The sequence below is a fragment of the Lutjanus erythropterus genome, chromosome 5 (genome assembly GCF_056507025.1).
Source record: "Lutjanus erythropterus isolate fLutEry1 chromosome 5, fLutEry1.hap2, whole genome shotgun sequence".
Taxonomy (NCBI): Eukaryota; Metazoa; Chordata; class Actinopteri; order Lutjaniformes; family Lutjanidae; genus Lutjanus; species Lutjanus erythropterus.
Genome location: NC_139321.1, coordinates 8670354 through 8685949, shown reverse-complemented (window position 1 = coordinate 8685949; position 15596 = coordinate 8670354). Strand labels below are relative to the sequence as shown.

The following is a 15596-nucleotide window of genomic DNA, read 5'->3' as shown; positions in this document are numbered from 1 at the left end:
ACTTTCTTTTATTTGCGATTAAAGTCAACTCTTATGGTCAGCAGAGTTCCATGGAAAAATTCTGATCACCAGCAAATACGTCATACTTTTATTCACAGAACATATCTGATCCCTAGGAAGCTCGGTTTAATGAAAACTATTCCTGACCCCTTGTGCCCACTGAAGGCCATAGGTGTTTTTTTTCACATGTTCTGGGAACGTGGCAGCCGCTTTCAGTGAACTGAAGAGTCTTGTAGTTTGAACTGCAGTTGGAACGGATGGTCTGGATGCCCAATTTCTTTTTTTTCTTCTTTCTTTTCTTTCTTTCCTTTTTTTCTGTCTGTTACCGTTCACTCTGTCTTTTCTGTTCTGTTCTCTGTGATGCACTCATTGGCCACCGTTTACCGCAGACATGTTCCTGCTTGACTGTTGTGATAACGATGTATGAGTACGTTGCACTGTGCATTGCTAATAAATAAATAAAATTTATAGTTTAAGCAGAACAATGTAGCATTGCATCATGGTCAGGAAAAACATGAGTGTGCTGCTTTTCAGATGGCCAACATCAGGTGATGAGACCAAGGGAGGCATGGATACAATCCTCCACTTCTAAAAATACACACAGGTCCTCCTGTTGTGTCCACTCCATTACTACATTGATTGTCACAGCAGGTGAACATCAGTGCCTCAGCCCATTTATATTTCCATGCTTTTTACTGCACAGAGTATAGATAATGTTATAGTACACCCCCGACCCCCTGCCTCTGCTCGAGTAACTGCCGCTGATTGGTCGGAGCACATGTTTACTCAGTGGGACTGGCATGAGTGTGCGAGGGAGTCAAACTAAGTGAGACAACACATGCTCTTCCTGTGAAAATCATCATTGACAGGTAAAAAGCGGCGCCTGAGAACTCCATGTGAACCACAGGAAGAGCGTTTGTGGTCTACACCCTCCCCAAGACAATAGCAGGTTTAGTGAGATATACAGTACTGTAAACCTATAACATATGAAGCATTGGATAAATATAAACTAGAAGGAAAAAAAGGGAAAATCTGTGCTGATTTGTTTGTGTACGTACCACTGCGTGTGTTCAGTATGTGATGCTTGTCGAGTGACCAGCCGCCCAGACTGGTGGGATCCAGTTCGTAGCCTTGCAGAATTGCCGTCCTCTTCTCCCAGAGGATGAGACTGGCACAGGATTCGTACTCGTAGCCCACAGACACTACGTATAGGAGAGAGTAGAGGTGGGAGAAATACAGAAAAAAAAAGAGGTGGGATACAAAAAGAAGTGATGAAAAAAACAGTGAATAGAAAAGCAAGAAAGAAACAACAGAGGAAGAGAGGTGCATGCGAAACTTCATCAGAGCGTAACCTTCCCAACTTCATTTAAGTTGTGAAACGTGTGATGCACAGAGAAGCTAGTTAGCACCTGAACCAAAATCTGTACTCACACCTAACTAACACTCTCACATGCTGCTAAATCAATTAAAAACCTTGTTAATTGGACAGATTGCCCGGTGGACCTTTAAACCTACAGGTCGCACCGATTGCCACGGTGAAAGCTCTGCTGGCGGAAACATTATGCCCCAATCATTCACGTTGTGCGCTGAGTCTCAGCGTGTTTGTGCATGCGTGCTACGTATATTCTGTATGTGTGAATGCACGTGTGTGCTATTGTGTTGTTAAAAGGAGTGTTTTGACACGTCAACTCCCTCTTGAGTCACAGCGAGAGTGCTGTTGCCAGCACCTTTCTCAGCTTCACTGCAAACAATAATGCAGCATCTGTATCAACGGCTACCAAAACATAATCTCATTGTAAACCATGTATATGCTTTATATTCTTCGAGACATGTACAATTACAGTCACTCTGGGGAGCTATGGGATCTTTGAGTGGATGTAATTTCCCAAACAGTATGCCCCTAATGATTTTAGTTGGCACTGAAGCCCCAGATGTCCACTGCATCTGTGGCCTGACAGCAGTGTTTGGCTGACAGCATCTGTGAGCGACTGTGACAGCAGAGTGTAATAGCACTGAGGCTCCCCTGGACTCCTGCTTGCTGCTCCAGTAGCTAACTGCTAACTCACCCTGATGGCTAATAACCCTTCACCACAGTTACGGCTGGCTGACTGAACCACACGCGGCTTCAATGAAAAATAGACGTATGAAAAAAGGCACTTAACTGTGGCTATACTGCGTAGTGGATGGAGTTTCTGCTGTATTATCTCTCCTTCAGGCTCCCTAATTAGCTCTCTCTCTCCCTCTGTCATAGCCAGTGCTGCCTTACTGTTAAAGTTTCTAATAAACTGGGGGGAAAAAATGCCTCAACCCCCAAACACAATTTCTCTTGCAACTCTCTCCTCCACTTGGAGGTGAAGGACTCAAGTCACATGCCTTTTTTAAACACGGGTAAACTCGCTAGATGAGTGGGACTCTGTTTTTTTTTCTCTGATGTGCGCCGGAAAGCTGAGCCTCAACTCAGATCTGTGCAGGAGCGAAACATGTTTGTAAAAGTGTCTGAATCTCAGTTTATTTGCTCTCCTGCGTAGCTGTTTGTACTTTCAGTTATCTGCTTTATTTTGTTGTTTCATGTTCAGCTGATAGGAGTTTATTAAGTTTCTGCAAATAAAAACCCAGTATTTCCTGACTTTGCTGCGTCATAATAAAAGCTTTTAGATAGGGGACTTTTATTGTGAAGACTATATCAGAAATAAAGTGTTAATCCACCGTTTTCTTGGCACTCAACTAAAGACAAGCACCAAACAGTGAAATACACACACTCAAGCTGGGGCAAACTGTGCTGGGCTGACACACGAGTCAAACCAAGTCAAGCTAAGCCAGCACACGTGTATGAAAAAGGAGCAGAGGAGTCACAGATGCTATGTTTACAGTGTTTATGGTGACTACTGCTGAGTCATTTGACCAGAGAATGAGTGCTGGTGGTACCCTTTCCCACTGAAGACAGAAGCCAGATGTTCGTGGGTGTTAGCGGGGTTTTTCGTCCAGTGTAACAGGGCCTTAAGATTTCTATCTTAACTCATTTAAATGTGGAAACTAAATAGATCATCAGAATTTCATATGACTTGACTTGTGACCTGCTTATCTCAGAAACTTGTGAGTTGAGACTTTAGACCGGTTTGTAACTCGTGCCTGTTTGACTTACTAACTCCCACCTCTGCATCCACTCACCAACAGCTTCAGAAAGCCCGTAGACCCTCTGCCCGTATGCGTCGGTCTTATCCCAGATGTAGGTGTAGGCCAGGTTGGGTGAAGCGTGGAACCATTTCTGGAAGAGGTGGCCCTCCACTGCGACCATCAGGTGAACCTTGAGCAGGCCCATGGACACCACAGCGGGAGTCATGGTCACCTTGAGCAGGGAGCGGTAACCCTGTGTCCTGGAGCTTAGGTAGCACAGCTTTAGGCTTGTGCCAGGCACCTCGATCTGCTCATGCAGCACCTGGAAGACAAAGAGAGGAGATGACAGGAGAGAGGGATTAGGGGGGATTAGAGGGAGAGGGAGTAATGGGGGTCACGCTTCCACTGACGGCTGAAGGACAAAAAAGGGAAAAAAAACAATGGAAGAAATAAAGAAATAGAGAAAGAGGGAACAAATGGGGGGAAAGGCTATATGGAAGCGAGAGGAGAAAGAGAGCTACAGGCATACAGGAGAGTGGGAAAAGAGCGAGGGAACCAGAAGGGAGATTAGCCGGCTGCCAGAGGTCAGTGGTACTGCACCTGTGTCTCCGGTATGATGGGTTTCTCCCCTGGCTTGGAGCTGAAGAAGGAGGAGAGAGGGGATGCAATCACAAGAGGGTCAGGCCTGACGAAGCCGCTCAGGTCACAGCCCGGGATCGTGTTCTCTTCTGTCTTAAGCACCAGAGTGTCCATAGCATAAAACTGGCTCCAGGGCAGCCACACGGTGCGCTCCTGGCTCAGGAAGGGGGCGCGCTCGAACCGCAGAGTCAGTGATGCACCACCATTAGCTATCAGGTCAAACCTGGAGAGGTTTGCGAGAAGAGGATGGGAATGAGGTACAGATGGGGAGTGCTGTGGTGGATGGTTATTTGGACTCACACAGTATCAGTGTTTGTTTCCTCTAATATAATATTTACACCACTGCTTTAGGAATAATTTATCATCATCACCAAAAAAACAACACCTGGAATAAATTTTTAAAGTTATTTCATTATGGAACAACAAACTTTTACAACACACATGTGCAGGCAGGCAGTGTGACAGTTACAGGACTGAAATATAAAAAGCACAATGTTAGAACACTGGTCTCATGTAGAAGTGACTTCTCCTTTCACATTTTGTCAGGACATTATGGTTAACAGCTGTGGGTTAATGATTAGTGTAGAAATAGGTCGCATACACGTTTGCCATGGCAAATGTCCAGACTTTGTAAGTGTCTGGAACTGCTAGAGGAGCCTCTAACAACTAGAAGAAAATAGCACTCTTGAAAACCAAACAAGGTCAAGCAGGGACATCAGAACATGTTCATTCAAGTCACAAGTCCGTGAAACTGGAGAGTAACTGCCCCTGAAATACAAGGTCAATTAAATGTTACCAGAAGTTCAGATGCTTCAGCGTCAGCTCAGCCTAACTGGGAGGAAATGCTGTAAAGAAAAAGCATTGGTGAGAGGAGGAGGACGAGGAGGAGAAGAGTGCTTAAAGAACCTGAGACAGGAAACACAGAAACTGCACATTTAATGAGTGGAGGTCAGTCTGAAGAACCAATGAATCAAATTTTGAAATAACATGTTACGGATGTCAGCCAGACTTAAATTCAATATAACTTGTGGGGGGGGGGGGGTTTAAATTGGACTGAAAAAGTCAAATTAAAGCAGTCTAAAATTCCCCCAGAAAGTGGAATTACTGCAGGAGAAATAGAAAGACGTGTCAGGTGAGTTAACCAGATTTGTTCGGGAAAAGGCTATTAAGGCAGAGGTGCTTCAAAAATCGACAGTTTCAAGGTTGTTTTGCTCAAAAGTTTCAATAATGGCCATGTTTATTTTAAGTGAAACTTCTTAAACTGTTGTGAAACGATCTGACCTGACATCAATTATGAAAACAAGTCTTATCTCCATCAAGTCCCACCCCTTTTTATTCTGTAATCCAATAACAGTTGAGCAAACTTGGCACCTCAGTCAATTTTCTCCCTCTTCTGTAAAATCGACATATAGGGTCACATCTTAAGTTAGCGTATGTTAACAAAACTCTAGCTAGCTAGTAAATGCTTGACCAGCTAGCTAGTTAGCTAGCATTTTGTTAATATTAGTTAATTTATGTGTTAATTAATGTGAATATATGTCTATTTCATAGGTTCGCCAATAATGTGTTTTAACCATGTTCAAAATTAGGTTTTCCTTTCAACAAAAACAAGCCAAGCACAAAGCATATCTAAGTACAAACAATAAGAAAAGCACAAAGTTCACTGAGGTAACTAAGCTTGTCATTCGAGCATAAAGTGAAAAGGGGCGGGACTTGGGAAGGGTCACCTGTTCCCAAGTATTTGACAAGGTACAATATATTGCGTTATATGTTGTGCTTCCACCTTTTCTTTCACACTTTTCCATTGTTTTAAAGCTACTACAAGGAACCCACATATTTTGTTTTGGAGGCCCCTGTAGACAAAAGTGGTTGTGTGCTTCCACCATCAAAACCACAAAATAAGACACAAAAAGTCAAATTATTTAAAGAAAAATCTCCTCCTGCTTCTTGCTTCTTTTTAACTGGCTAATGTAACTTTGCGTGGGAAAATGTAAACACAGGCGCTTCCTGTCTGCATGCCATAAATCATTTCATCTGACATTAAGGAGAATCAGACCCCTGGCAGGCATCGACGTTAACTATATATAAACAGCCAATCTTCTCAATGACGGCCTGTATTACTCATGATGGTCACAAAGAGGCATCCATATTAAACTGAGATTAAATTGTTTATTAACCAGTTAAAAACTCCTTGTAGTAGCTTTAATTTAATCTACATTTCGGTTATCCTTTTTATTAATATATTTTCAATTAGGAAAATGTACTGTTTAATTCTCAGCTGTGTTGTACTTGTAAATATATTTAGTCTTATTTGAAATCCTCTTCCTTTGCTCTATCTAATTATTTGTAGCTGCAACAGCCTAGCTCCCTCATGGGATCATTCTAATCTAATCTAATCTAATCTAATCTAATCTAATCTAATCTAATCTAATCTAATCTGCTAATACAGCCTATGTGGTGAGGTAGATTTCAGCAAGGAGTGCTGGGTAGCTGTTGTACATACATTCCATCCTGCCGTGTCAGCGTGTATCCGTAGTGGGGATAGTTGACAAAAGACACGTTCACCCCCACCAGAGGGGTTCCATCTGTAGTCAACACCTGACCCCGGATTAGAGATGCCAAACTGGAAAAAGACAGAGGAGACAGAGTGAGGGGAGGGATAGTCAATCCATCAGCCCAGCCTTCCAAACCATCAATCATTGGGTTTGATTAATCTCGCTGCCTTTCAATCATCCAATTTGCCCGTTCATTTATTGCTCTGGTCTTCCACCACTCATTAATTAGAAACAATCAGCAACCCCCGCCATCTACATTAGCTCCCGTCAATCACGTAAACAAAGCATGACAATGTGGATGGATGTGTGTGCATGTTTGTGTACGATAGCGTGTGTGTGTGTGTGTGTAAATATCTGTGCCCTGGAGAAGCGATACACGTAGCCTAACATTTAAACATTATCATCCCAGTATCATCACTTTGATGAGTTATTTCCTTTGAAATATCTGATACCGGCTTGTGTAAATGTATGCAGATGAGAATCAGCACCATGGACAGAGTTTCACAGCTCCACTAAATCTGCGGGGAATCTTGGCTTGGTCTGCTTTGGCTCTGGGATTTGTTAAGGGCTTGGCTGGCTCTCTGAACCATTCTGAAGTCTATTTGATATTTGTGTGAGTGAGGGTATTTTTCATGGCAAACATTTATTCGCATAAATGTCAAACCTTCTAAGAGCCTCAAAAACTGGTAATATTCTCTAACATACAATCTCACAGGCATGTGCAATCATTTTCTTTACATTATTGGCAAACAATTAAAAAGCAACATGTTCATTCTAGCTATAAAAAATTAAAGACAGAAAAACAATATTCCTAGCTCTTATCCTGTATTGATTGCTATCTCTCAAATATATGTCCCAAAAAAAAACATTTTTGAATATTAATACGTGTCTGTGATTTTTGATGACTCATGCTGCACTCGAGGGCGCTTACATAAATGGATCCAATCAAATGTGATTTGGGGAAACCAGTTAATCTCTTCCATCGTATAAAAACATACTTGTGCGTGTTTGCCTGGGGCCATACTTGCCAACCTTGAAACATCAAAACTGGAGAGGATATTAAAACAAAACAAAAAAAAAGGTCCAGAGACTATGTTTCTTGCATTCCGGTGACTTTTACAGAATGAAAATAACAAAATAATAAGTGCACCGCAACAGCATTTTTATGTTAAATACTTTTATTTCTAAGGAAAGAATACAGAATAATTCACCCCTCTGGTGAACTAATACTCATCAGTTTTCTTTCATTTATTTATTCTCTGCCCGCAGGAGAAAATTGATGCAGCAGATTTTACAAAATGCATGCCCCTTTCCCTCAAAACTTTCCTTAAGAAACAGGAATTCTTCTTTCCATGTTTCGTGTGGCTGTATTGTATTGTTGGCAAGCATGGTTGGGCTTAGGTGTGTTTGGAAATCAGTTGGCCTAAACTTTGCTCACATTTCCGACAGCCTTTGTTTCTGTCCAATTCATCCAATTTTGTTTTCTGTGTCTACAAACGTGAGTGATGGCAGTGTGGATGGATGTGGAGTCCAACTCCAAATTGAGGTGGTTCTCCAGAGACTCACAGCTCAGTAAGTCACGTCCATATTTTAGTGATCAGTTCAAATTCTTAAGCGATTTCATCAAATCCTTTCTAAACATGTACCACACCCAGGGGTGAAAGTAGGCCTGTGCACACATTTTCAACATGCGAACACATTTGATAATGTTAGGTCAACATAAACAATTTTCTTTCTTATAAATTGCTTCTGAATTGTTCCGGTGTGTTCCCAGCACAAACCTGTGTTTTTCGTTTTTTGTTTTGCTGGAGGGAACTCGCTGCCTTTCCGAAATGGTTTACTTACTGCTGTTTAGTTAACATCAGCCACAGCCAACTGCCTGCTATCGAGGCTGTGAGGTTTTGGCAAGCAGTTGTGTCTTGCAAAAAATCTCTCAAGTCAGATGACAAACAAAATGTGCTGTGATGTTTCATGATCAGTTTTATTCCAACAAAACGGACAGAGGGTCGAGCACATGTGACTTCATGGGTTGTTCTCTAACCTCACAGAGTGCCTGGAAAGACGCGTTAACTTATTAGGTTATCTCCTATTTTCACACATTTTACTCATCATCAGCTCCTCTTTCATTAATGTGCTCAAAGATCTGAAATTCAAAGACAGACCTGTAAACTGTTTGAACTGTTGTCGATTAATTTAGATGCAATTTTATTCAAATTTAAAACCAAAAAAAGTTACAATTTTGAAAGTTTTGTCAGCATTTACAAATTACTCTGTAGTACTTAAGAAATCATTTGCTATACATGATGTTCTTTCTACACCATACAGGCATTAAGAAACTGATTGCATGTGTTCAGGGATGCATGAAGCTGGGGGCGGCTGGAGAACAATCTGAAGCGATAAAGGTCGGAGTAGTAATACCAGCAAGTACTACTTTCACCCCTGACCCCACCCACGTATTCTGTCTCACTGGAAAAACAGTCCCTTTAGCTTTTGGAAGCTTAAGATACCCTACATGCTATTTTACCGTGTTTTAAGGCAATTTTAAAACTAAAAGCTTGGTTTTGAGGTTGTAACTCAGATCTGTGAAGTCTATGAATAGCTTTGTCAGGCTCTTAATGCTGAAGGCAATTTTCAACAATGTGGACGATAAAGTTACTAAGAAACTTTTTCAGGTCATGATCTTGGTTAAGTCCCTAGCTGTGTGTTTTCCTGCCCTACCTGGAGTTGAACGGGTTCTCTCCGGGGAGGATATGGGTGCTGTCCCGTCCCACAAGCATCTTGACGCGGTCGTAGAAGGAGCGGACGCGGGGCTGTGACGTTGGGCTCTGCTGGATGACCTGGAGAGGGTCCCTGGAGCCCCGACACAGCGGGCTGTTCTGACAGGGACTCTGGATGCAGCAGTCCGGGTCCATGCAGTCCGTCAGTCCATCTGAGAGGTGAAAAGAAGAGCAGCAATGAGGCTGCGGTGCACGTTCTTCCTGCGGTGTGTACGTTCTACCCAGAACCATTTACTTCTGAAGAACCCTTTTTTTTTGAAGAAAAGGTTAGTCAAGGGTTCTTCGTAAGACTAACGGTTCCTTTTCATTTAAAGAACCCTTTTTGGAAAAGAGATTTCTTTAAGGATTGTTAAAACCCTTGAACTCTTTCATCTGGGGTTCTTGGTACTATAATTTAAAAAGGTTCTCAGTGGAACATCCTTGGGGAGTTCTAGATAAATTCCTTGGAACATAAAAGCGTTCTTGGTAGAACTCAACAGATGGGTTCTAGATAAAGCCTTTGGAAAATAAAAGGGTTCTCAGTAGAACCCCTTGGGTGTGTTCTGAATAAAACCCTGTGTTCTTGCCAGATTGCGCAGGGTGGGTTCTTGTTAGCACCCTTAGAAGGTGGAAAGAGTCTCGATAGAACCACTAGAGAGGGGGTTCTGGGAGGATCCATTACAACATGCAGGGGTTCTCCTTCAGAACCTCTCCTTAAGGGGTTCTGTGTGAAACCTTGCACATATGTTTCTACGTACAACCCTATATGTTGGATTCTAGTGAGAACTCTCTGAAAGAGTTTGCAGATGGAACCATCATAAAAGATTCTATCAGGAACCAAAGAAGGTTCTCCTATTGGGAAAAGCCCCTATATGGTTCGTGTTCGCACATTTATTTCTAAGAATGTGCTGTGAGACCGACAAGGGATGCAAAAAAAGGTACGCCTACTTCTTCTTTCATTCTTGATTTAATATTTTGATTATCTTTGATTCTCTCACAGAGGAAGGTTTAATTTTGTCGTTCGTTGTGCGGGCTCCTCTCATGAGACCTCTATCTTAATTCTATTTTTTGTTTTAATTCATTATTTTCCTCTATCACCCTTTATTCCTTTCACAGGCAGTTTTCCTGCACTTATAAGAAAAGTGCTACCAAATTCTTTTCCTCCTGCTTCCCCCAATTCACCTCCTTCGTTGTCCTTGTTGTCAGCGCAGGAGGTCTCCATGGCAACACTGCAGCCGGGGCCCCTCCAGCCTGTCTGGCATTCACAATGCCAGCTCTGCTGTCCCATGGTGCACTGGCCGTTCCCGTTACACAAGTTAGGACAGCCGTCTGCGAGGAGAGGACAGGAGGAGCGAGGGGGAGGGAGGTGAGAAGGAAGGAGAAAGGGAGGGGGAGGGATGACGGGAGAGAAGCAGGGTGATGCTTGTTTGCTTTATCATCAGTGATACACAGATGAACGCACACATTCTCGCAGACACACACATGCTCATATGGTTATGATAGACCAATGAGTCTCACTCAATTTAATAACCACATGGTAGCACACTGGAAGTATTGATTGTTCAAGAATCAATCTAATTCAGTGGGTCAGTTCTCATGCACACCTTCCCATCTGTGTGTCTCTACAACACTGGGACGGCTGCTAACATATGTGTGCGTGTGCGTGTGTGTGGACAGAGGTGGATGGAGCACTTACTTGATAGAGCCCCACCCGATCATCACTCTCTCCCTCTCCCTCACTTATGATTCAGTGTAGGTAATGGGATTCTGATGGCCTGAGAGTAACGCTTTCTCATGAGAGAATGAGATTATGTTCGATGGAGAGTGTGTGTGTGTGTGTGTGCATGTGCGAAAGTGCATGCGCGTGTGTGTGTCTGTGCGGTGGCAGTCTATGAACTAATAAACCTTCACTTTAGCTTATGCAAAAAACCCTACCAGAATCTGAGGCCCTGGAGCCAAGAAAGTTCTGTAACTAGCATAGCAAGGCCACCCTCAACTCAAGAGTGAATTTAAGGCGAGGAAAAGCAGACATTTTAAGGGCGTCTGGATGAGGAAATTTGCAATTACAGAGGGCAGCGCCAGATTGTCATGAGTAATATCTGGTGACTTTTGGTTGGCTGCACTAGGGAAGAAAATTTAAAGGAACAGTTTGGCATTTGGGGAGATACACCAATTTTCTTAATGCACAGTTAGAGTTAGACGAGAATATTGACACCACTCGATTAGTCCATTCAGTATTAGCTTAGTCCATTTAGCTTAGCATAAAATAAAGACACGCAGTTAGTCTGGGCCAAACCTGCCAGCACCTACAAACCCTATTAGTTAATATGTTATATAGCGTTTACTTAATTTGTAACGAAAAAAAAAAAGTGTGTGAAAACTTAAATCAGTGGCTTCACGTAGGGGTGATGTGTGGGACTATTTCTTGGTCGCAGCATCACTGTGAGGTTGTGAGGCAGCCAACAGAGCAGCCAGGAAACAACTGCTTTTTGGTTTTACACTCTGGACAGAGCCAGGCTAGGTCTTTCCCCCTGTTTCCAGTTTTTATACTAAGCTAATCTAAGTGGCTACTAGCTCCAGCTTCACATTAGAAGTGCATACATACGTTAAATATGTAGATTATGTATACTGTACCCACTCTCCTTGTTTTATTTGTTTGTCTTTTCCTTTTCAACTGGGATTTTTTTGACGGATAAGGATGGTTTGGAGTATAGCATAACACGTGTTCTGCATTAAAAGATAAAAACATGTTATATATTCATTTGAGCTGTGTTCTTACATTACTCCAAATGTTTGCAACACAGTTCAAACATACAGAAATACAGAATTTATTCAGGGTAGACATGCATTTCCTGCTAGCCAGTGCTAGCTGGCTGCTAGCTGCTATGACTTTAGGGAAAACAGAATACGTCAAAGAGCGGAGAAGCAACTCAGCAGTTGTTCCTAAACGTAACATGAATAAAACATAAATATTACCTCGTCCATGAACATGATTTCAGTCTGATTCATGTCAGATAGTTTTTCATCAGCTGTGGTGGTTGTTTAAAATTGAAGATGAACAACTCCCATGATCCCACACCACTCCATGATGTCATCAAATGACATCTTTTGGCACCATAGCAGAAAATGTTATACATTGTTCATTAAATGTGTACAAAAAAAAAAAAAAGAAAAGTGGTTTAATGGGTGGGTTACGTGTGGGACTATTTCTTGGCTGGGAGCAGCGACTTCCTGGAGTCTTATTGTCACTGTGTGGTTGCCAGGTAGCCATCAGAGACTCCAGGAAGATTTGTTGTGCCAAGCCAAGGAAAAGTCCTGCAGATAACCTTCTGTCAGACCACAACTTCTTTTTGTTTTTAAACTTCAGATAGAGCCAGTCTAGCTCTTCCCCCCTGGCTGCTGGCCAGTTTCAAATTGAACAAACAAACATGAGAATGGTATCAATCTTCTCATCTCACTCTTAGCAAATAAGCAGAGTGTATTTACCAAAATGTGAAGGTATTCCTTTAAGATCACTCCTGTATCTAAGTAATTCTGCTGAACTGGGTCCAAATAAGAACATCCACAAAATGAAATGAAGAAATAAATACTTTTTTTTCCTGTTAGCTCACTATGACATTTTTTATATTCTATTTGATAATTTGCAACCATGCTGAGACAATGTTGCCCAAAGAGGCCTTAAAACTCCTGGCCCGTTTTACCATTTCCCTGTATCGCTCTAAATCCTACCTCAGCTCTAACACAAGACTGTGTGTTTGCCACATTATAATCTATCAGAGCAAGAGGGAAAAAAAGGCATGATGACACACAATGACAATGTTTTCTCCAGCAGCACAAAGAGCCCCAAACAAACTTGTCACAGTGATTTCCTCTTCAATAAATGAGGGAGCAGGATGCGACACTTTTAAGTCTACCCACGGGAGATGGAGGCAAAGACAGGGTTGACTGATAAAACAATACGTGTGCATGCACGCAAAGGCACTTACTCACACACACACCCGCTCACGCACCCAGCACGACGCACCCTAGAGATATGACCTGACATTTCCCACTCAGTAGTAGTGTGCCGACAGAGTGAGGAAGGACAAAATAACCCAGTAAGAGATTATGAATATGAAATGCTTTTCATTGAGTCCTGCTCAGTAGATTAATGAACATATTTTCACTCAAGTTGCACTGTAGGATTTTGCCCTCTAACAAATCGCCGCATCAATAAAGCCATGCATTATGAATACAAATAGTGCAATCTAAACCGTGGCAGCAGCTAAATTAACAGGCATTTCACCCCGATTGGCATTTTATCATATGTCTCAAACACCAGGCGATGAGGGAAAGTCAACAAAGGACTTTAAGAAAGACAGAGCGCCATCTTGTTTGAACTCCCAAGAAGAGGGTGGGTGGGTGAGGAGAGGCGAAGGATGCGTGGGGGGTGGGGTGGGGCTTAACCACGTTTTTTAGCTCAACAAGCGGAATCAAATCAAAGGTTTTTATCTTTAATTATTACCATTTTCTGCATCAGGGGACTGCTCATGACGCTGTATTAACAGTCAGGCTGGAATAGATTGTCCCCCAGTATTGAGCGCAGGGAACAAAGGCAGTTAGCAGTGATTGCCTGTTAAATGGAGTTGCCATTTAAAGCAGCCAAATACTTATGAAGCACCCGGACAGGACAATCCATAGTGGGCATTGATCGGCTTGCCTGGGCAGGCCGGCACGAGGCTCCTCTCTCTTTAATGCCAGGGCCTAGTCGATACCCCCTCATACTAACTAGAATAAAGTGGGATTTCAGAAACTATTAAGTCTACCCTCCCCACTAATGTAGTTGGACTCTGATGAAATCCCCTTAAAAAGGAGAAGAAATTGCCTTGGGTTATGGGTCAGCACACACACTCGTTGTGCGGTGTGTGTGCATGTGGGTGTCGGGGTATATGACTGGCGAGAGAAAGATAGTGTGTAAAACTCGGAGGAGGAAGTGAGAAAAGGAGAGCGAGAGACAGAGAGAGATGGAGAAAGAGACAGAGAGGATGAGAACAAAGTGCGAAAAAGAAACAGAGTCGAGACTTTGTGCAAAAAAAGTTGCACCAATTCTCTCCATTCCCCGTGTTTCCAGCTCTGTCTCCTCTAAAGGTCATAAAGTAAAGGTCACAGGCATAAATCTAAGACCACAGCTTATAGATGGAGCAGAAAACGCTGAACTTTCTCAGATAAACCTCCTCTCATGCACTCCTGTTCTTAAAGGGACAGTTTGGATTATTGGAAGTGGGGTTGTATTATCGATGTTATCGATAGTCAATGTATTAGCAACGAATGCTCCCAGCTTGGAGAAGCAGAGAGGAGTACCAGCACGGAAGCTAAGCAACAGTGTTTTACCAACTTAAAAAAGCTCCACCTTAAACCTTTTCCGACAGAAAACCGTCATTATACAAACCAAATATCCCTCGCTCCAAACCAACCAAACTTCATAGGCAAAATTAGTAATTGTACCTCACAGAACACAAGAGTTGCTGCCTTGATCTGTTAGTTAGTGTTATTGTGTGATTTTGATGAATCTGAACTATCTTTGTGAAACACCAAAGTCAGATAATAACAGAAATAAACTATCATATCAAGGCTGCTGAAGACCAGCAACTCCCGTGTTCTGTGAGGTAAAATGAATGATTTTTCCTATGGAGTTTGGTTGGCTTCGAGAGAGCATTATTTGGCTTGTATAACGGTGGTTTCCCATTGGAAAAGGCTGTCTGATGGCAATTAAAGCTGTGAAAATATTTCAAATATGGCATACACTAAATATAGCAGATACTGTTTTTTTTAGGTGGATCTTTTTAAGTTTTGCTGCTGACACCGTCCTCAGAGGTACATTGCTTTGCTTCCCTGCTGGTACTCTTCTCTGCTTCTCTTACCTAGGGGCATCTACTGTAGGTAACACACTGACTATGGATACCTCATACAACCCCACATCAAATAATCCGAACTGTCCTTTTAATAAGATACCTTAGGTATTACACTGATTGCTTTAGCCTTCATGTTCTTTGACCTGCCTCTCTGCTTCCTTTTGGCTCCATCTGTTCTTCTTTACTCTCCCCCTTCGTCTTGCTCCCTCTTTAACCCTGCGATTTACCTCTTTCTCTGGGTTGGCTCTTCATAAAACAATGAGAGCTATTCCATTAAGCGTAGAGGGTGAGAGGACACTCTCAACGGTGCTCCGGGGACCTGTACTGTCAGGCAATCTGTGCCGCTCCGACAGAGGTTCAGCTGCCGGGCTATCTATTAAGTATTCTTGCTGTGCGTGTGAGACAACTCACCCTAGACCTGCACCCTTCTCTGTTTGCTTCGATGTCTTAACCTTAGCCATGATTCTGTTTATCTGTGTGTGATCTGACTAAACTGTTTGGTTGTTGTTGTTTTTTTTTTCCTATGGAGAGGATGGGTTTGATGAAAAGATAGGAAATCTGGAATTAATGCTCACTGAGTCACACACGCACAATCAAACACACACATGTGCACGCAAAATAAATTTATTAGCCACTCTACC

General features: G+C 42.5%; 1 protein-coding gene across 1 annotated transcript in view; it reads right to left on the bottom strand.

The window, feature by feature from the left end:
* LOC146326417 (teneurin-2-like) overlaps positions 1 to 15596 on the bottom strand; it is a 160159-nt gene that overhangs the window by 21190 nt on the left and 123373 nt on the right. The window contains exons 12-17 of the mRNA XM_084718679.1: positions 10247 to 10393; positions 9027 to 9237; positions 6257 to 6376; positions 3715 to 3976; positions 3169 to 3436; positions 1059 to 1202 (exon numbers count right to left, since the gene is read on the bottom strand). Of these exons, the coding sequence (XP_084574805.1) occupies positions 1059 to 1202; positions 3169 to 3436; positions 3715 to 3976; positions 6257 to 6376; positions 9027 to 9237; positions 10247 to 10393 (1152 nt within the window). The remainder of the gene's footprint in view (positions 1 to 1058; positions 1203 to 3168; positions 3437 to 3714; positions 3977 to 6256; positions 6377 to 9026; positions 9238 to 10246; positions 10394 to 15596) is intronic.